Source organism: Artemia franciscana, chromosome 3, assembly GCF_032884065.1.
Source record: "Artemia franciscana chromosome 3, ASM3288406v1, whole genome shotgun sequence".
Classification (NCBI taxonomy): Eukaryota; Metazoa; Arthropoda; class Branchiopoda; order Anostraca; family Artemiidae; genus Artemia; species Artemia franciscana.
In genome coordinates this window covers 55097620-55119047 of record NC_088865.1, presented here as the reverse complement: position 1 = coordinate 55119047, position 21428 = coordinate 55097620, and the positions used below count along the sequence as shown (strand labels likewise).

General features: G+C 35.7%; 2 protein-coding genes across 2 annotated transcripts in view; both read left to right on the top strand.

Moving 5' to 3' along the window:
* Positions 1-4389: 4389 nt before the first annotated feature.
* LOC136025432 (uncharacterized) lies at positions 4390-20289 on the top strand. The gene is made up of 2 exons (XM_065701464.1): positions 4390-4455; positions 19765-20289. Exon 2 carries the CDS (start codon positions 19765-19767, stop codon positions 20287-20289), a length of 525 nt encoding a protein of 174 aa, XP_065557536.1. The 5' UTR covers positions 4390-4455.
* Positions 20127-21428, top strand: part of LOC136025431 (uncharacterized) — a 39799-nt gene continuing 38497 nt past the window's right edge. Inside the window, exon 1 of the mRNA XM_065701463.1 lies at positions 20127-20301. The gene's annotated coding sequence lies outside the window, so the exon portion shown is untranslated. The remainder of the gene's footprint in view (positions 20302-21428) is intronic.

The window sequence follows — 21428 nt, the reverse complement described above, 5'->3', positions numbered from 1 at the left end:
GTCAAAACGTAATTTTATCCAGCAATTAAAGGAAAGTGCTGACTTTTTTATTTCTAAGTACCCAAATGCTGGCCTTTTTTTAGTTGGCGATGCCAACGACCTTAACATGGATTCTTTTTGCGCTTCACTTAAAGTAAAGCAAATTCTTAAAACACTGACGACTCGGGGAAATACCTCTCTTGATTTATTTTAACTAATATGTACAATTTTTACAGCCCTCCCTCAACTTTGGCCCCATAAGGTGAGAGTTATCATCTTTCCATTCTTTTGTCCCCCTCCTCAAATTTTAAGCATGATTTCTCAATAGCTCATAGCACTTACCGCCCTCCTAAGATTTCTGGTCTTCTATCTTTTGGTATGCGGCTGAATAGTGAAGATTCGTCTGACATCTATAGTTTACAAAACCTTGATGAGAAAACGACCACATTTCATAAAAAGCTAATTGATAAATATTAAATTTGTTTCCCAGAAAAAAAATTTAAAAGGTGTTCAAGTTATAACCCTTTATTAATCAAACAACAAAAACACTAATTAGAACAAATTTAAACTTTTAAAAATCGTAAACTTGATGAAACCAATATACTAAGAAGATCAATTAAATGAGAAATTAGTAAATCGGCACGATCGTACTACAAAAAAAAGATCGAAAAATTGTTCACTAATAAACCAAAAAACTGGTATTCTGAGGTTGAAAACCTATGCAGCAGGAGTCTTGACCAGCTTAATTTCAACTTACCAGAGCCTCCTGATTTACCGCAAATAATCTAGATAAATTTCTCGCTTCCATTGTCCAGAGCCTTCAAGCCTTGTCCATCCAATTATCAACAGGAGCACCATCCCCTTCTTTTCTGACCGTTTCCCCGTCTAAAATAGAAAAAAGAATTGAAGAATTGAAACTAAGGAAGACAAGCGCTTGTCCTTTGGATATCCCGTTTTTTGGATATCCCGTCAATCCAAAAAATAGCCTTGCGAATAAGTTGCAAAGAAAGCAAGATGCCTTACTCTCTGCTCCCAAAAGAAATCTAGTTTCGAAACCTTTGAGTGAAGGAGGGTGTCTTTGTGCCTCCGCTTTTAAAAAAAAGCAATAACGAACCCTCAAACGGCAGGTGTTCTCCCCAAAAGTCACTCCCTGTCCACACTACGACTGCCTCGAGCTGTTTCTGAGCCCATCCCAGTTTACTCCCCCATTCGCTGTGTTGCTTCCGGATATGAAAAATCTTTTGTCCCATTCAACACAGAAGAAATGAATAAAATATCCAACTAGTTTCTCCTTTTTTTCTTTTTTTTATTGCTGTGTCTTTTTCTGACTTGTGTTTTGTTCAAGCTTAGTTTGACCTGTTTTTTTCTTTTTAACTTTTTAACTAGCTTAATATAGTTTATTAATTGACTCATAATAGATTATTCATTACGATTGTATTTTTCGTTGTTGTTTTTGCATTGTTAGTGCAACCTTGTATTATGTCGACTTTAAAGTCCAAATTTGGCCCTTTAAGGGCTTGTGATAGAGATATTTTTGAAATAAATATCTTATCTTACCTCTTGGTGTCTAGATGACGCAATAAAATTGTTTATGAGGTTTTTACTAAAAAACAGATTTGATAAGGATAGCTGATTAACTTATTCTGAAATTTTTCAGAAACAATGACAGGTCTAGACTGCGATAATGTTAATTATGGGCTGTTGACATATATTTTCCCACTCATTAGTCAAATTAGCTCAAGATCCGTTGCTTATTCTTTTTCATTAAAAATATTAAAATCTGACATAAAAACAAATCTAAGTAAATCAATTTATTAATACTAAAAGAAAAACTATTACAAAAGTAAATCAGTTACTAGGCCCAAGAAGCTTTGCCGTCGGTCGTGAAAAGTACGCTTAACTTTTCACGACCGACGGAACCTCACAGTCCCATTATGTAAAAACCTTTTTGGCACTTCACAATTGATCACTAAAGTATTAAAATCTATTGCTTCGTGTTCCGCCTTTTTTAGCCATTTGATTGCTGGGTAGTAAGTCAAGGTCGCGTTCAATTGGAGCTATTTAGCTGACATTTAAATTAGGCTGTTTGTTTTGTTTTTTTCAAAAAAGGTAAGAAGTTTTTTTTTTATCTGTGATGTAAAGTTACAGCGTAATAAGATCAGAGAAATAACTGCAAAAGTCATTGATGATGTTGAATGAAATATTCAGGTATAAAAAAAAATCTGATAAAGCCATTTGGATGCCTTTAGTGATGGATTCTATTTTTTGGGAACCTGGTTTATTTAGTAAACTGTTCTGGTTTATTGTTATTTCCAAGGGTCAATAGCATTTTGGTTGAACCGACCTTGCTTTTCACAAACGCTAACTCTCTCTCTCTCTCTCTGTCTCTCTCTCTCTCTCTCTCTCTGTCTCTCTCTCTCTCGCTCTGTCTCCCTCCCTCTCTCTCTCTCTCTCTCTCTCTCTCTCTCTCTCTCTCCTCTCTCTCTCTCTCTCTCTCTCTCTCTCTCTCTCTCTCTCTCTCTCTCTCTCTCTCTCTCTCTCTCTCTCTCTCTCTCTCTGTCTCTCTCTCTCTCTCCCATACGATTATTCTATAATTGGCTTTTTTTCCAGACCATATGAAAGCGAATGTATACCAACTAAAGTATTATACTGAACGCAACGGAAGAGCTGGGAAGCAATCTTAGCTATTTAAATGGGGATGATGACTGGTTTCAGCAGTCTGAAGAGATAGAGCTATACCTACAGGGAAACCCGTACACATAGAACAATGCTTTGGAGCTGCACAAGACTGACATGGCATCATTTAATGTTCTCATATATTCAAAAATACCTAAAAATGGGGAAAACTCGCCAGCCATTTCTCCAAACCCAGCCGTTATACATCCTGACCTGATTTTCGCCTTCAACTTCATCGGCACTAACTGCATTTTGTGCAGCCTATCAGCCGAAGAAAATTTAAAGCCACCGACAAGGAAAGCAAAAGTCTTTGAATCGCAAAGGACTTTGAAGAAAGTTTTGCAAAAACCCACCAGCAATATAGCCCACAGAAGCCGAATAAAAGAGGTTACAAGCTTTGGTGACTGGCCTGCGCGAGAGGTTATGTCTACAATTTTAATTTTTTTATCGAGGAAAATTTTAAGCTTACAAAGACTATTTGGGATTTGGACTTGACGGTAGAGCTGTTCGTCAAATGCCTGAAGGTCTCAGTGGTAAAAGTATATTGTCGTTTTGGATATTTTTCTTTTTGTCTTTCTCCCTTCTTGAACAGTTAACGAAAGATGTTATCTTGGCGCTTTGCACTATTCACTCAAATAGGACAGGGGTGCCTATCCTTGCAGCTGACAGATCTTTAGATAGAGGGAGCTTCGAAAAGAGCATTGTGGATTTATTGGGGTCTATAAATAAATGGTTTCCAAGGCTATTCTTTTTGCCTCCAACGCCCATGGTACAGAGGTAGCCTCTGAAATGAGAAAGTATTATGATGGGTCTACTTCTGTTATCAAAACCTCTCAAGTAGCAAAAGACTGTAGTGAAAATGTGGGGATGTAGACTTTTCTGACCAGAAAAGAGCAGCTTGTTAAAGAGATACAAAGTCATTAAAATGGTGGTCCAACAGTTTTGAGGTTTTGTTGGTTTGACGCTCTCCAAAACCCATATTTTGCAAACTCTTCTGCATTACAAAAAAATTGACACTGCTTGAGTTTCGGCAAAGGGTTGTTTGGGGCCTCGTGTCTATACCACAGTCGAAAATGAAAAACGGAAGAGCTTTCCAGAAGGCTATTGCATCTAACTAAAAAGAATAGGAAGTTGTGGTGCCTTGGTTCCGGACGATGTCCGTCTTAGTGATCTTGGTGAGCACTGGCTTTGCTTTGTTTCTCATCGCTCGATATATGAAATGTGTCTTCCAAGTCAATTTGAGTCAAGACGGTTTTCGATTTGCTTCAAATGTGGTGTGACGTTATGCATTCATAAACGGAAAAATTATTTTGCTAAGATTCATGAGCGTCATTAATGACAAAACTCTAATAAGAATTTTGATTGAAATTTTCCATTGGGAATAAATTATTTTTCTTCTAAAAAAAGTGACTTGCTCAGTCCATTCGACTAGCATTTGATCAAGCTGCTTTTGCCCAGTGGGACCACAGAGTCCCGCTATGAACAGATTTTTTTTCCTCATTGTAGATGTTTCTTATGATTATATTCAACGCTAACTTGTCTCTCTGGTTAGCAATTATATCTTTTTCGTAATTTTCTTTCGAAGGGTTCAACGGGCTTTACGCGTGTCAAGCCGAAAGCCGCTTTCTTTTTTACTACATTTTTTTTTTTTTTTTACTACAGCAGCGAAAATTTTGATGTTTGTAGTTCTCAAGCAAATGACAATCGAGACAACTCTCGTCTCTAATCGTTAGAAGAAGAAGTAAAAGGAAAAAGTGATGGAGGGGAATGCCCTAGCTGAACTTTCTTGCCTTAAAGAGGGTGAACTAATGATTTACTTGTTACATTGGCCCTGCGTTCAAAAGAGCTTATTGTAGCTGAATGCATCCAAGTGCGGTAGAGGTTAAGAATAGTAGCTCTTCAGAAGAAGACATGCTAGAACAAAAAGTGACACATTTTAGATTGCTAATTTGGTAAAGTAGAAATAAATTGTACTTTATTGAGTTGTTGCTATCTTGGAAAGTTGTTGGGTTAGGGAATAGAAACTTTCAGGGGGGGGGGGTCTAAAGGCTAAAGAATATCCCGGGAAGGTATTTTGAATTACCCACCTTCACTCCTCCCTCTAGAAGGCCCTGAAATTTGCCTACATGACATGTCTATACCTATTGAAATTTTGACAAAACAACATTCTACCTTAATTTTCAGTTACCAGTTGCTTTTTCTCTGCCTTTAGTTCTGAAAATGCAATTCTTGTTATTTCAGTGGAATTCTGAGCCATATCAATGTTGTTTTTTTTTCAAAATTTAGGAAATGTATTTGTATATCTTTAACCTAACCTAATTTTATCTTAACCTAACTATATCTTTAAAACCTTATAAATTGGGATTGAGCAAAGTTGTGAAGCTGAAACCAATTTTGTTGTACTTCACTGAAGCAGAAAATCTAATTTGCAAGGTTTCACTTTTATAACACACATATTTTTTAAGGATCATCAATGTTCACAACCCTTTAGAGGGGGAGAGAGTAGAGGTAAGTACATAAAAATACCTTCAAATGACATACTTTAGCCTTTAGACCCATCCCTGAAAGTTTCTATTCCCTAACCCAACAACTTTCCAAGATAGCAGCAAGTTAAAAACTAGAATTTTACTGTAGCCTATAAAAAACTAACATAAAAATTGGTGAAAACTCATTTACAAGCACATAAATGGGAAAAAAATCTTTTCATTATGTCTTTGTACATCACTTGAAGAAGATCAAGTGAAGAAAGTTTCAGTGTCCTAAGATTAAGTAAAACAATTTAGTTTTCTGGAAATTGATTTGTGTCACTGAAGCTGTGCAGTTTATAAAATACTGGCACTTGATGAAGCCTACCAAATAATCATGAAATTGAAGCACTTGGGTTTCCATTTCATAGGGTTATGTTGCTAATTCTTCTCTTTGATGAGTGTCATTTGTTTCAAACAAAAACTTGCTTCAAGTGCAATTTTTTTTTGTTTGTGAGCAGAAAAACACAAAATTGTGCTATTTTTATATCAGCCTACTGGTCTATGAATTGTGGTTTTGACATATTCTAGAAGTCCTCATATAATTCAGTTTTCAGATTTCCCAACAAATTTTTGATCTCACAATGACAAATATCTTCATTAACAGAGTAATTGGATAGCTAAGAAGCAAACTTACCTCTAGAATCAGGATTTCATCCTTAGTCCAAATATGTCATTCATTTTGGTAAATGTTTAGTTTTGTTCCAAGTGCTCTGAACTGGAAACTATGCTGCAAAGGAGCATAGTTTCCAGTTTAGTGCACTTAGAAATGCTAATTTTTGAAGCGCATCCATTTCAGATTGACCCTCCTCCTCCTTGGGGCAAACTAAAATTGTGTAAAGTGGGCTTTCTTACAGGTAACATTATCTATAGTGCAAGCATGTTAGTCCATGAGCCCTGCAGGCAGCAGGATGAGGTCTGTATTCCATATTTATTTAATAAACCTTGTTTGAGGTTTTTTTTTAGTTTTGTTTCTCTTTGTTGAATAAATATAAAATATAGACCTTGCCCTGCTGCCTGCAGGGCTCATAGGCCAATACACTTTGCTGTATAGGTAATGCTACCTGTAAGCAAGCCCATTTTACAGCATTTTAGTCTCATTGGAGGGGGAGTTTAGAAAGCTAAAAAATGGATACATTTCTGTAATAATGACAAAGAAGCAATATGTGATCATCAGAATCTTGCTATATGCAGTAATATACACTTGGAACAAAACTAAACATTTACCTGTTTATATTTTTATTTGTAAATAAAAATATTTACTTTGGAAGTATATAATATAGGCTGAATATTTGGGTAAAGTTAGAAAGGATAGGTTAGGTTATAATTGAATATGTGATGGAAATAAATGCCTTATTTGGATTCAGGATAAAATTATGAGTACAAAAGAAAGTTTGTTTCTTAGCTAGCCTATCTGAATACTTCATTAGTCAAGATATTAACTAAATTAGGAAATATGATTCATTAATAGGCCTACTTGCTGCATGTTACAAGCTAAGAACTCTATTGTTTTTTTCTATTATTATTTTTTTTATAGCCTATGCCTATACAAGACCATTTGAAGGGGATGAGGAATGAATTGTCAAAAATGCAAACAAAACCATAAAAATGAACATAAAATTAGCAATCTAAAAGTTTGTCTCTTTTTGTTCTAGCATGTCTGCTTCTGAAGAGCTGCTATTCTTGACCTTTACCCTTACAAAGAAGAATCTTACCAACCTATAGAACCATTAAAACTATCCAAAAGTATTGTTAGCATATACTAATAGATAAACATTCTAAGATTATCTTTCTGCATGCTAATTGAGTTCTAAAGCACAATAAGTAAATATGCCTAATTAATTGCCTAAGGTTTCTGTCAGTGTTTTTTGAATACAATCCAATAATTTAAATTGGCTATTGATCATAAAAACTACAGGAATAAATTACTATGAGCTTATTAGATTAGGGTAGATTTTTTTCTGGAAAATTGCCATTTGAAAATGAAATATTACTTTGGTACCTGTATTGCCTTGGTAGAAAATGAATGCCTCATTTGATGCACCTTTAAATTCTTTTATACAATATTTAAAATATGGTGTTGGCTGGGAACATCAAAAATTATTGAAATAAATTACAACAACCTTATCATGTTCAGGGTAGATGTTTCTATGGTAAATTTCCAGTTTTTATTTTTATTTTTGAGTTTTGCTTGGTTGAAAATTAAAACCTTGCTTGAATGACCTTTTTTGCTCTTTCCAAATATAAACTAATCATTATCCTACCTTTACGAATGCACTCTAGTCCTTCCTACTGCTTATAGTGCCACATTAAAAATTTATTAGTCTAATTTATTATAAACTGTGACAATGTTGGTCTCAGGCAGCTTGTTTCTGCAGTGAGCTGCTAGTTTAGTTGTGAAATTCCTGATTTATAATTTAGTTAAAACCCAGGTACCTAGAACAAAAGTATAATATGAGTACAAGGAAGCAAATACCAAATCATAATACAGTAATTACATAATTACAAGTTTGCTATTTTTTTGTTCTATACTTACTTTTTATACTTATAACTACAAAATAAGCACTGGCAACCATTTTGGCTTGTAATTTTGCATCTTCTTTCCTGTATTTTTATTTTAGTGTCTACCTATATATCCAGCCTTATGGGTGGTCTAATCTTAGGCGTTGTTTGGGGAGGAGGGGGATATAATTATACACTGAATATAATTTTCTGAATGAAAAAGAAATTATTGAAAAAAAATAAGACTTCATCCTTTTTATTAATATATATATATGTATATATATATATATATATATATATATATATATATATATATATATATATATATATATATATATATAACATTTTATTAATATAAATATATAATAATATATTTACTTTAACTAGATTGGTTAAATTAGTTATAGTCTAATTGTGAAAGTTAGTAGGGAGCAGGGGAGAGAGGTCATTCTCCAGGAATATTTTAATTGTTTTGATTTTTGCTTCCAATATCTAATTGAAATTCTAATATTGCTCCAAATTCTTTTATTTTTAATCGAATTACCTAATGAGGACATCCTATGCTTTATGTTTTGGATTCATATACTAAGCCATAAATTTAAAATTGCCTCTATTTATAATACCATCCTGAATTCTTGTTATTTTTGTTTTCTATATATGTTTTTTAACCAGCTCAAAAAAAATTGATATAATTTTACTAAGGATTTATTACTGAAATTACTCAAATTTCATGCAATGCTAGTGCTACTTTTGGGATGTTTATCTCTGTATGAGCTTGCTGCACAAAATGTCTAACCCATACCCTTTACTAACCCATACCCTTTATATATTGTTGTCAGTTTTAATGTGCAGCACTAGGAGAACAAGCTTTGCTTTGAAATAAAAAAAAAAAACATATTCAGGCCCCCTTCCGGAAGCGTATACCACCCATACCCTGATTTAGTCAAAAACAGCTATATTCTTAATCAAACAATGTTCAATGAGTAAGTTAATAATTCAGACATTGTTTTTGAATACTTTAAATTAAAAATACTGTCACTATATCAAATGTAAGGAAAATTTCCAGGGAGATTTTCCATTGAGGAGAATTTCTGCAGGGGTGGGAGGAAATTTGTCCACCAAATTTTTTCTTTGGACAACATATTTTTTATTTTTGTTTAAAAAAATGAAAAGACAACCCAAAGCACACTTTTTTGGTGCCAGGTGTCACTTTATGATTGCCTTATAAAGTCAAATTTATAAAGAGCAATTAAATATAAAAATTAGTTTACAGATGAATGTATAATCACCTTTCTATGATGTCTATGTGTCCAATACAGCCTTTCCATTCCAAAAATGTCACCCAAATTGCATGATAAAGCAAATTTGAACAATATCATTTTCTCACATTTAGAAAATTTTAATGCACATATAAGTAGTATCCACCTATACTCTTTTGGTATTGTTATCAATTTTAACTTGCAGTGCTAGGGGACCAAGCTTTGGTTGGTGAAGGGAATTTCAGAAAGAAAACTATATTCAGTATACCCTTCCCTTCCAACCAGAAATGTATACCATGATTCAAACACAAAAGACTTTTGAGTGATTTTTCTAGATTTACCTTTTTTAAACAAAGATACAAAAGGGAAAGTAATTTTCAAACTCTAGGTGTTAATTTTTACCCTCTGATTTGTATCATGCTTTAATTGATCCAATGTTTGTGCTGCAATACTGCCAAGAATTATGCCGCTTTTCTGGGTATTCTTTATCAAACAATGGCTAATGAGTAAGTTAATAATTCTAATTTTATTTTTTGAATACAATTAAATTAAAAATGTAATCTTTATTTAAATGTAGGGACAATTTCCATGAGGAAATTTACCATGGAGGAGATTTTCCATAGAGATGGGGGAATTTTCCAGTGGAAATTTGCCTGCAGAGTTTTTTCATTAAACTAGGCCCTTTTTTGTTTTTTCACTTAAAAAAAAAAAAAAAATAGAAAAGCCAACCCAAAGTGCAATTTTGGATGCCATATAGCACTTTATTATTGTCTTATTAAGTCAAATTTATAAATAGTGATTAAATATTGAAAACAGTTTATAAATGAGCCCACAGTTGGTTCTCTCTGATTTCCACATGTCCAGCCCAGTCATCACTATCACCCACCCAAAAGATTGTTTACACTACACTGCTGTTGTCTGCAGCAACTTACTGCTGACAATTTTAGTAAAAGCTGAGAACCCATATTTAGTTTTATGTTTTTTTTTTTTTTTCATTTGTGTCTGTTGTTTATTATATATTGTGTAATATTTTACAATTAAATGAATTGCATTGTTGCTAAATTGTAACTTTTCTTAACTACTGTTTGAAGAAAAATGTGGCATTGAAGACTTAGGGCAGGCACATGTCACTGTTACTGTTTTTCCATTGGTTGTTCAGTGGCTAATAGGGGAGAGGGGGACAAAACCAAACATTTTGAGGTTTTTGACCCCTACAAGGGGTATATTTCTAAAGATGCAAATTTCCCTTTTATACAGACAGATAGCTTAATTGTTCACTTTTCTCAGTAGTTTTTTTTCATTAATTTCCATCTAGTCATTTCTCAGGGAGGCCCCCCGTTTTACTGTTTTTCCATTGGTTATTCAGTGTCTATTAGGGAAGATAGGGACAAAATCAAACGTTTTGAGGTTTTTGACCCCAAAAATTGTGACCTCTTAAAGTGTCCAAAGTTGCCCCAAACATAGTGTGGCTTTGGAAACACATGGGGCATTTTTGGACATTCATTACTTCATGCTTTTAATGGTGTATTCGGGTTATATTATTCTTTAAGTCAGATAATATGCAAGTTAAATGTAACATTTAGTTTATTTTATTGGGAATTGTGGCAAATGCAAGGGATTTGGCTGTTTGTCCACTTCTTCCTACTGAAAAGGTGCTGGAAGCTTCTTGATACCTTGAAAGTCAGTTTCTGCACAATCTCAATACATAGGGAAGATAAACTTCCCACCAGACATGCACAGGCAGTATGTTTATGCTACTCTGCTGCTTATTCCTTCAATTTCAACAACACAGCAAACAGCAGTTTTGCTTCTCTCCCACAATAAACCTCACAAGCCCAGCCAGTCTCAAGCTCAATGATACTTCCACCATGTAAAGATTCATCATCTGAATTGTCATTGAACTGCATATCTATGTCTGAAATGTTGTCTAGTTTTGTCAGCAATAAATGAAACCTGTGACTTTTTATTTTCTTTTTCTTAGAAAGCCTTAGCTCAGACTCTGCTTCTAATGCTCTTTTTCTGGCGTTTCCATCAGAATCCTACTTCACCTTTCCTGTGATTTCTGTTTAGACCCACTTCCATATTTATCTTTGGATATGGTTTGACGCTTTCAGGACTTAGGGCCTTAGGCAAGTTTGGTGTTAACTGCTGTTGATCCATCAAGACAGGAGATGGAGCACAATCTGAACCAGGGTAAGAATCATCCATCATAGAAGGATCTGGGGCATTCTGTTCAGCTGTGTCTAGGTGGTTTGTCACTTCAGCTGACAGGAAATTCGCTTCTGTGAAAATATTCAGATCTAAAGGTCAAAATCCTGTCTTCTAAAAACCAGCAATGATGTTTTTAGGATTCAGCCTTTCCTAAAGGAATGCTTGCACAACTTTGTTATTTCATCTAATGTAGTTCTCGGACCAGAGTTCAACTGTATCTAATTGTCAAACAGCTCCCTGATGGCATGTTTCAATGGTGTCTACACCAAAACATGGTGTCAAGGGGTTAGATGGCTTTCATGATTATCAGATAAGAGTAAGACACGATTTTGTTGCTGGGTTTCACCCCTTTTAGAAAGTGTTCCATGGAACAAAGGAAGTTGTCTGAGGTCATCCATCCACTGCAATTGGCTAAACTAACTGATAAACTTCTTGCCAGCTTACCTGATGATCTCTCTATGTATATGAAAAGTCAGCAGTTTACTTTTATTAATAATTCAGGCTCGACTAGTAATATCAACCACATTTTAACCAGCATAAGACTACCCAGATCAGCGCTAGTGAAATCAGAACACCCAGTGAGTGACCATATTGGTCTAAGTTTCAAAGTTCCATTCCAGCCAGTTGCCTCTAACCCTAAAAGCAGAAAATTCTATATTAAGTTGGAGTGGTAAAAAAAACAAAAAAAAACAACCAACAACAGAGAGCGGTATGCTGCTACATCTGAAAGTATTCTAAACAAAATTAAAGTACTATATCATTTGTTGCTACATGGAATTGAAGACCCAATAGCATTGGATATTTATTGTCAAGGGATAATTCATGCACTGGAAGTTGCAGAGACTGCTGCTGTACCAACGTGCAAAATTAGAAAAGGCGCTTGCAAACTGGGATGGGATACATGCCCCAAACTCAAAATTGCTAAATGGAAAGCCAAGTTGTAGTATCGCATATGGCTCAACCCAAATAAGCCTAGACGTGGGACCCTGTTTAATCTTTTTTGAAGAACCAAAAAAGAATACCATATGCTGGTTGACAGAGCAAAGATGGAAAGTGCTGACCAAGTATCTAAAGAAGTGATGAGTAATCCAAACTACATTTGGAAGTGTTTTAAAAAATTGCCTCCAGAAAGTCGACCTGCCTCAAACATATACAGTGGTGTCTTTAGCTCTAAGAATTTAAAGCTGGAAATTGACAGTGAAACTAGTTTGAAATGTAAATTACAGCCCCTTCAAAAAAAAACATTCCTAATTACTCCTGAAGATATAAAGTGTACTATCCATCAGTTAAAGCACCGGGAAGCCCCTGGTTTCAATGGTATATCTACAAAACATCTCCAAAACAGGTGTGACTTACTCTATCAGCATCTTTACTTGTTATATAAGATGTGTATTGATTCTACAACAGTGCCACAGTCTTTTCATACTGGTTATAGTTAATAATATACTGAAAAAAGGTAAAAATGTAAACAAGTGCTTTGGCTATTGCCCAATAATAGTTTCTACCATGTTGAGTAAAGTGATTGAAGGTCTCATACTTTCAGAAGTGGTATTTAAGTGCTTGTTAGATTACCGTCAGTTTGGTTTCTGTTGGATTTTGCTCACAGGGTTCTTAAAAGGGTTGTAGTTAAAGCGGAAAGTTCGGGCTTGCCCCTATTTATATGTAGCGTAGACATATTATCGGCTTTGGACTCATTAATTCAAGCGCAAGTATTAACAAAGTTGTTGGAGTGTGGAGTTAAAGCTTACGTTGTAGCAAGTCTTAAATATGTGTATCATAATTCTTTCGTTAGAATTAAGTTAAATGGAGAAACTCTGTCATGACCAGTGAAAATTATAAGAGGTCTATAAAAAGGTTCAATACTTAACCCTGTGCTTTTCAGTATATTGACTTCATCTGTAACTAAAGGTATTAATTGTGGCCTTATTTTTGATTTGTAGGATCTTAATCTATTGTGTTATGCTGACAATGTACTTACGATAAGTAGCAACCGTTCTACTTTCCAGCGCGATCTAGACCAGCTAACTCGTGGATATGATTTGTTAGGCTAAAGTGTGAATGCTAAGAAAACATAGTTTTTAAGTTTTGGTTCACGGCCATGCATACAAAATTCAACCCGAATTTGCCCTGCCACTTCATATGTTTTTGTCTGTGTGGCAAATTATTTCCAGAAAAAAAACAGCTGAAATACCTTGGTATCACTTACAGATGTAGCATAACAATTACTAGAACTCTTTTAGTATAAAATATATCTAAGGCAATTAGACTCAGCTATGCCAAATTAGCTTCCGTTAAGTATACGTTTAACAGAAAAGCACTCTCTAGACTGTATTCAGCTATTGCTCTGCCACACCTGTTGTATATTGCACCTTTATGGGAGGGGTTTGAAGCAACATAAAAATTGAAGCTTCATTCATCTTTTTGTGAGTACATCAAATGTTTACTATGTATTCTGCTCCATGAATGAAATTCCTCATTGCTAAACTGTTACAATATGCATGATCCTCTTGATATGATACCTGAGGTGGAAGAGTCAGCAAGTCCCTTTGTAAACTGGCACGTTTCTTACCTGTACATATTTTGAAAGAGTGCAATTTTTAAAGTTGCCTTATATTAGAAATCATATTTTTTTTTATATTTTACTCCACTTTTTCATTTTATATGAGTGGGCGTCAATAATTAAATTAATTAATACATCCTGGTGGTCCGTCTTGATACATCCCCTCTGGAGCTTTGACTTATGGAAGAACAAAACATGGGCAGACAAGTTGCAGATATGAAGCATGGCACTGTGGTATTTTCCCTCTTTATGCCAACATGGTTGGTGCTACCTGTTTTACTCTATTTTTAGCAATCACCTTTAGGGTCTGAACAACTATGGGTACTCCTGTTTTGTCACTATTTTAAATTTGACAAGGAGGAAAATGATACTTGCAACACAACTTATGAATATTTTGAAAGAAGGAATCAATTACAATGGCATTAAAGCCAGCAGCACAAGTCTGGCTTGCATTTTCAGCTTTCCTGATGGACAAACTAGCGTTTTGCTCGATAGAACCCTTGTACCCAGTTCACTCCTGCTCTCTCATTCAGTTCTCAGCTTGATGGGAATTTGATCTTCAGTTCTATTGTGCATTCATAGGCAAACTTTCTTGTTGCATAGGAAGTCGGCCCATGGTTCAGCAATGAGTATTTTTTTAGGTATTCAGCAACTTTTTTCTCTTGTTTGGGAGTAAAAACAAGCTTGGTGCTCTCCTGAACCCTCTAATTGTCATTATTGCTAGCACTCTGCTTGGGATCTTGCATTTTTGTCATATTTTGTTTCAGGGCATCCACAAGGGTACTCCTCCTGAAAGACAGTACTTCTGCAGTTGCTTGGAAAGACGAATTCCCATGACAAATTGAATTACAGCACACCAGACTAATTCTGGATCAGCAGGACCACTTCCCTTTCAAATATAGGTCCAAAGTATCTGCAAAAGAAAATTATAGTTGTCAGTATCTGAAGAAAAAAAACGCGGAAATTATATAGAACACTCCACTTCATGCTTTGAGGTATAGGTATATCTCTTCCATCAGTACAGGGCAAAACGGGACACTACAAAAAGCAACTCCTCCTTAAAGACTATACTTCTGCAGTTGCTTGGAAAGACGAATTCCCATTACAAATTGAATTACAGCACACCAGACTAATTCTGGGTCAGCAGGACCACTTCCCTTTCAAGTATAGGTCCAAAGTATCTGCAAAAGAAAATTATAGTTGTCAGCATCTGAAGAAAAAACGCGGAAATTATATAGAACACGCCACTTCATGCTTTGAGGTATAGAAAAATCTCTTCCATCAGTACAGGGCAAAACGGGACACTACAAAAAGCATCTGGAGTCACCCCCAAAAAAGTATGATTAACGCTGCTTTGACGATTTTTTTTTGTGTATAATGGCCCAAAATTTACTGATAAAAATTGTAATTTAAACGGCAAGGGCCTACTTGTCTGATCTGGGTAATTTTACAGCTCAAGAGTTATAAAAACTTAGAAAATATTCAACAAAGACTACATGTGTCAATATTTTCATTGAATATATTAAAACTTCTTTACCTCTTTTGTCAGTTGTCTCCTTTATCTAAAATCTAAAACTCGCAGCAAATGTACGTTACGTAAAGGGCATCTTTTGGGAATTTTCTGAATGGGTTAGCTCAAAAACTTTAGACAAGAGGTCCAATATATGGAATCGCCCCCTTGCGGTTTTGCCCCCCTCTCCCAAATAAAAATTCCCAAAACTTGTTTTCAGACATCTTGAAAACATCTTTAGGCTTGGATTTTTCACAAATGTTCCAACACTTCTTTTCCCTGAGAGATATCCCATACCCTCTGACTCCCTGGATGTAGACTGCCTCTTTTCCTCCCATAAAATGCCAGAGCTATACCCATGGGCCAAATCGCTCTACTGTTTTGGGTATGCCACCTGCCTTTTGATGTAGTGGTGAAGGGCTGGGTCACTAACTGGGCAGATGACAGCCATATTTTGGGATGTAGGCATGATGCTTGCTGGGGAAGGGGGATGACTCTTCTGCTTTTCATATTATCAAAAGACTTCTTGGCAGAGTTCCAGTGTTTGCAGGGTTTTGCTGGCGTGACTTCAAGAAGGGCGGGGGGGGGGTACTTGCTTTTGTTCTGTATTATAAGAGTGGTTATGACTGCATTGCTGTGATGAAGGAGCATCAGGGGATGCGAATCTTGTTTTATTGTAGTCTGGGACTGTCTTCCGTCTCTACAAAGCATGACCAGGGTTTCCCTGATGGGACATGTTTTTTGCTTTTGTCAAGGGGTTGTTTGTTTTCTTATGGACAAAAATCTGGTCATATCTCAGGTAGCAGCCTTATGGACTTGTCATGAAATAATTCCTGTCTTTCCTGTTACTTTAACCTATGTTGTAGGAAAGTTGTAAGGGTGATAGTTTTGTATATCTATTGATAGAATGTTGATGGTTGAACTGGGGTGGTTGAGGCATGACTGTCAACTGTAGTGATTCCATATTCTAGAAATTCAATTTGTGGGTTGCTTCCACTTTCTTTTGCTTTCATTAGTGTTTGTTGGGAAGTTTGTACTGATTTTGTTTTTTTTACCACATCATTGGATCTTGGATAAATGGGGCTGGAAGTTTTTAGATATTAGCTAAGGTATTCTGAACAGGCAAGGTAAGCTTTTAGTTTGTAAATGATTGTAATGGATGTCTTACTGGGTATTTTGTCTATTTCAAAATGACTACGGTAGTAATCAGCAGTTTTGTTCCACTCAAATAAGTCAATGCTAATGTTTTGCCATGGGAGTAAGGGTGGCTGGTCATTAACAAATCGTTCCTTTTAATTGTTTGCCACAAATTTTACACTTGCCTCACATTTTTGGATGAAGGTCTGGATTTCTGCGTTCATATCAGGCCAGTCCACAATGGTTGGCGATTCTTAAGTATGCTAACTGAAGCTGGAGAAACATATTGGTTCTTGGAAGAGGTCTACCAAAGAGATCTTTGGCCTTTTAGGGCAGCCCATCAAGCGCTGCTAACTTTTAGTTAATTGTTTGATGTTCCAAAATGGGGTAGCTTCTGTTGGGCATAACTACTATGTGATAGGTCCTTCTTTGTGTTTGAGTTGCATGAGTGTTTTAAGTTGAACATCTTATTCCGTCTCTTGAGACATCTCTTCTGCTTTGGAGTTGCTCACCGTCAGCGATTTCATGATCACATGCACATAAACTCTGATGTCATTACTGCATTCGGGCAGCCGTATCTAGCAAGCGAAGTCAAGAGAGTGTGTCTGGCACCAGGATATCTGATCTCTGGCTATAATGTACTTCTAGTTAATATGGTTGCATCTGGATCATTGTGGGCTGGAATTGTGCTGGTTAAGAGTAGGTCTGACAGGATGGTCTCTAATGGGTGATGATCTGTTGTTACAATGGTTATGCACCCATAGATATAATGATGAAAGTATATCACACAAAGTTCTTTTTCTGACTGAATAGTTCTGTTCTGTCTTGCTAAGGGCCCTAGATGCAAAACCTACAACTTTCATTTGAGGGTTGCTCAGTTCCAAGACCATGCTTTGAAGCATCAACCTTTGGTTGATGCTTCACATCCATGGTAAAAAAAAGGATAAATGTTTGGATATGCAGCCTTACCCACTTATGCAGGATTCATGGTTGACATCCCACCTACATTCATCAGCTTTATGAGATCTCTCAATTTTTTATTTTTGGAGGATAGGATATGGTCTTTGATAAGAAATTGAGTATTTCAAATAATATCTCTACCTCTTCTCTAGACTAGAGATTTGGCATATCTTCTATAGCTCTGATTATTTCTGGGTCTGGCTTTATCCCATCTTTGCTAATGATTTGTCAAACATACTTTACTTTGTTCTTAGCAAATTTACAATTTCCACTCTTGAAATAGATTCCTGTTTCTCTTGCTGGTCTAAGAACTATCTTTTGCCTATGGACATTGTCTTTTTGAAGTCTTCTATATAGAAAGATATCATCCACAAGTATTCTAATATCCTCTAATCCCACAAATACCTCTTCTGTTTTCCTCTGGAACTCATCTTGTGCTGATACAAGGCAAAAGGAGCACTTCTTCCATCTGTATTGCTCATAAGTAGTGCTGAAGGTTGTGGCTACTTTCTCTGGCTTTCCAGCAAGGGAGCCATTAAACATGAGTGATACATGGCTTTCAAATACAGTCCATTCTCAATCAAGATTGTCTCATTGTATTGAAGAGAAGGCTCTAGGAACTTGGGACATAGCTCAAATGATTGCAAATTGAAATATAAGTCTTGAACTAGGTCCAAGCATAGACTGGCTTGGTGCTGAATTAAGTTAAGTCGTGTGTTGAGACAAACAAAATTGTGTATTTATTTACATTAAAAAAAACAAGTATTGTTTACTTCAAAGTAAGGAGTGAGATTAAAACTTAATATGAATGGAAATTATTCTGTAATTGAAATGGGCTGTACCCTCCTCAACACCCTGTTCTTTACGCTATTTTTTATTACTTTTAAATGTAGAGTTGTGAGAGAGTCAAACTGTAGCGTAAAGAGCGAGGTGTTGAGGAGGAGGCAGCCCCTTTCATATACGGAATAATTTCTGTTCGTTTTAAGTTTTAATGTCGCTCCTAAATTTCAATTGAAAAAATGTTTTTTTTTATTTAGTTTCCGATCGTTTTCAAATAATACAAAAATAGACATAATTTTTTGATAAAATATTTTTTTTATCAGTGTTTGATAAAATTTTTAATTACTCTATGTTAAAATCCAATGTCATGGCTCTTCACTTTTCTCTGACTTAAATCAGGGGAAAACCACGTTTGAACTGGTGATCTGATCAAATAGTTTTTTAGTACTTTAAAAAAAAATCTTTTTATTGTTCTATTTAAACGCCTCTTTTGCTTCAGGAGTCGTTATTAAAGAATTGTGAAAAAATTCAGACCTTAGCGTAAAGAGCGAGGCGTTGAGGAAGGACTAATCCCCTCCTCTGCGTAATAATTTCTGTTCGTTGTAGGTATTAAGTATTGATGAAGTATTGAGAGAATACCCCCATGCTCCAGCCTATTTCGATGACATAATTGTTTTCAATAAACTCGTTAGCAGAGCACTTGATGCACCAGAGCGAAGTATTAAAACGTCTGAACAAGGAGAAACTAAAAATAAATACCAGGAAGACTAGGTTTGGTTATGCCAAAGTAGAATATTTGGGAAACTTCCTTGTGAAAAGTACGATCAGTCTGAAAAAAGTACAAGCAATCCAAGCATTTCAGCTCAGGAAAACAAAGAAAGCACTAAGAATCTTCCTTGCGATGACTAATTATTATTCTTGGTTCATCAAGGGGTACGTCGGACTCACAAAGGAACTCAGTGCACTAACAAGGAAACTAGGACATGACATTTTACCATGGGGGCCTTAACACCAAGTCTTATTCAAAGAACTGAAATGTAGACTCACATTATACCCAGTTTTGTATCCCCCTGACCTTTCCATAGACTTCCTTCTTGCAAACAGACGCCTCTGACCTAGCAATTGGAGCCACGCTGTCCCAGTCCTTCAGTGATGGAGAACGTCCAGTTTGTTATATGTAGAGAAGGCTGCTTGACAGAGAGACTCGATATGCAACGATCACGAAAGAATGTCTTGCAGTGGTTTGGGCCATCTCACACCTCTACTACCACCTATATGGACGACATTTTAAGGTAGTAACGGATCATAATCCCCATGGTATGGCTAAACTCTGTGAGAGGCAGTTACCATCACCTTTAAGCATGGGCTCTGTCTCTTTAAGAATAAAGTTTTACCATCAGTGCCAGACCAGGGAAATTAAGCTCAAACGCGGGCGCCCTCTCGTGCCTCTTATCAGGAGGCGTTCGCTCTGTATATATATATATATATATATATATATATATATATATATATATATATATATATATATATATATATATATATATATATATATATATATATATCTATCTATCTATCTATATATATATATATATATATATATATATATATATATATATATATATATATATATATATATATATTTGTTAATATCATTCCTTTCTTTAGATGTCAGGCGATGCAAATCTCATCATTTTGGAAGACGATGACATTCAGTTAGAAGAGATGTTTGCAAAGCTTGTCAGCATCGCCGAGAGTTTTTATACTGATGAAGACTTTGAAGACTTTCCAAAACTCGAGCCAATTGAAGAGTCAGTCACAAACGAAAAAGTATCCAGCACAGCTGAAGAAATCCAATCAGTCTTATTGACCATGAATCACACTACCAAGACCCTACTTCATTTCGGGTTTCTCACCCCCAACTCAAGACCCGAAGCTAAGGTTCGGCTTCATCCTATCGATGAAGCCGAAAAAGAAACGTCTTTACCAACTGTAACAACAAATGAAATGGTTTTCCTGGATAACGATGGCAAGAGAATAATAATCCCAGAGGGAACAAAGCTCTCCAGTGGCATACATGCCAAGCTCAACATAACCCAATCTTTCAAGCTCTTCAAACTCCAAGGAAAAGGAGGAATTTATATGTACCAATTTCAACCTCTAATGGCTTATGTGATCATTCTCACGGGTTGACGTCACATAAGAGTAAGTGCCAAGTGAAGAGAATGAATTGCTAGCACAAGCATATAAGCAAGTATCTGTAAATATGTTGTTAGTTGAATTCTGACATCTGATTAAAACGATTCATAATAACTGGTGATGTCTCAATCCGTTGTACATTTCAATAATACTATGTGTAAACAATATGGGTAAATTTCAAAGCTTACAGCCTTTTCCGGTATATGAAGGTGGTTGCCCTCTCCTCATCACCTGGCTCTTCACACTAAAGTTTATTAGTGCTTTAAAAAATCTTCTTATTGTTCTAATTAAACGACTCTTGTGTTTCAGTAGTCTTTACTAAAGAATTGTGACAAAATTCAGACATTAGCGTAAATAGCAAGATGTTGAGGAGGGAGTAACCCCCTCATGTATGTAATATTTTCTTTTTGTTTTAAGCTCCAATGTTTCTCCTTACTTTCAGTTGAAAAAACTAGTTTTTTTTTAATTTGATTTTTTATAATTTTGTAAATAATATTGAGAAATTCGGCTCCATAGCCACGGAAAGGTTCACCCCTCCCGCTCCACGGAAATTTACCTTGGACAATTATCTTTCACACATCTCCAAGCGTAAAATTGAGTCGGCAAAGAGAAAGTATAGCAAATAGAATGAAGTTTCTGTAGGCGTTCTGGCATGTTCATCAAGTGTAAAATCTGCTCTACAAAGTTCACGCCCCAGAAACTTTCTTCCCCATAGAAAGTTCCCCCTGTAAAAAGCTCACCACCCCTCCCCCACTGAAATTTCAAAACTTAAGGACCTTCCCCAAGAGGCTGAGGGGGAGGGGGGTTAATGTCATCTCCAAAGGCATGTTTTTTGGACTATTCAACTATGCTGATATTAATGGCCAAAAGTTTTGATCGGGTGATTTTGGGGTAAAAGTGGCGTTGGAAAGGGCTTCAATTTTTTTGTCACTTAGAAAGGGCAATATAACTTTTAATTTCCATTCAAATGAGCCTTCTCTCGATGTTCTAGGACCATTGGTTCGATAAGATCATCCCTGAAAAAAAAAAAAAAAAAAAAAAAAACACGCATCCCTGTTCTTTCAAATGGCAAAAATTACTAAAATCCACATTTTTACAGATAGGAGCTTGAAGCCTCTACAGTAGGGTTCTCT

What these genes read in the sequence shown, in the direction of transcription:
- LOC136025432 (XM_065701464.1), top strand. Translation starts at nt 19,765, where the DNA reads ATGTCAGGCGATGCAAATCTCATCATTTTGGAAGACGATGACATTCAG.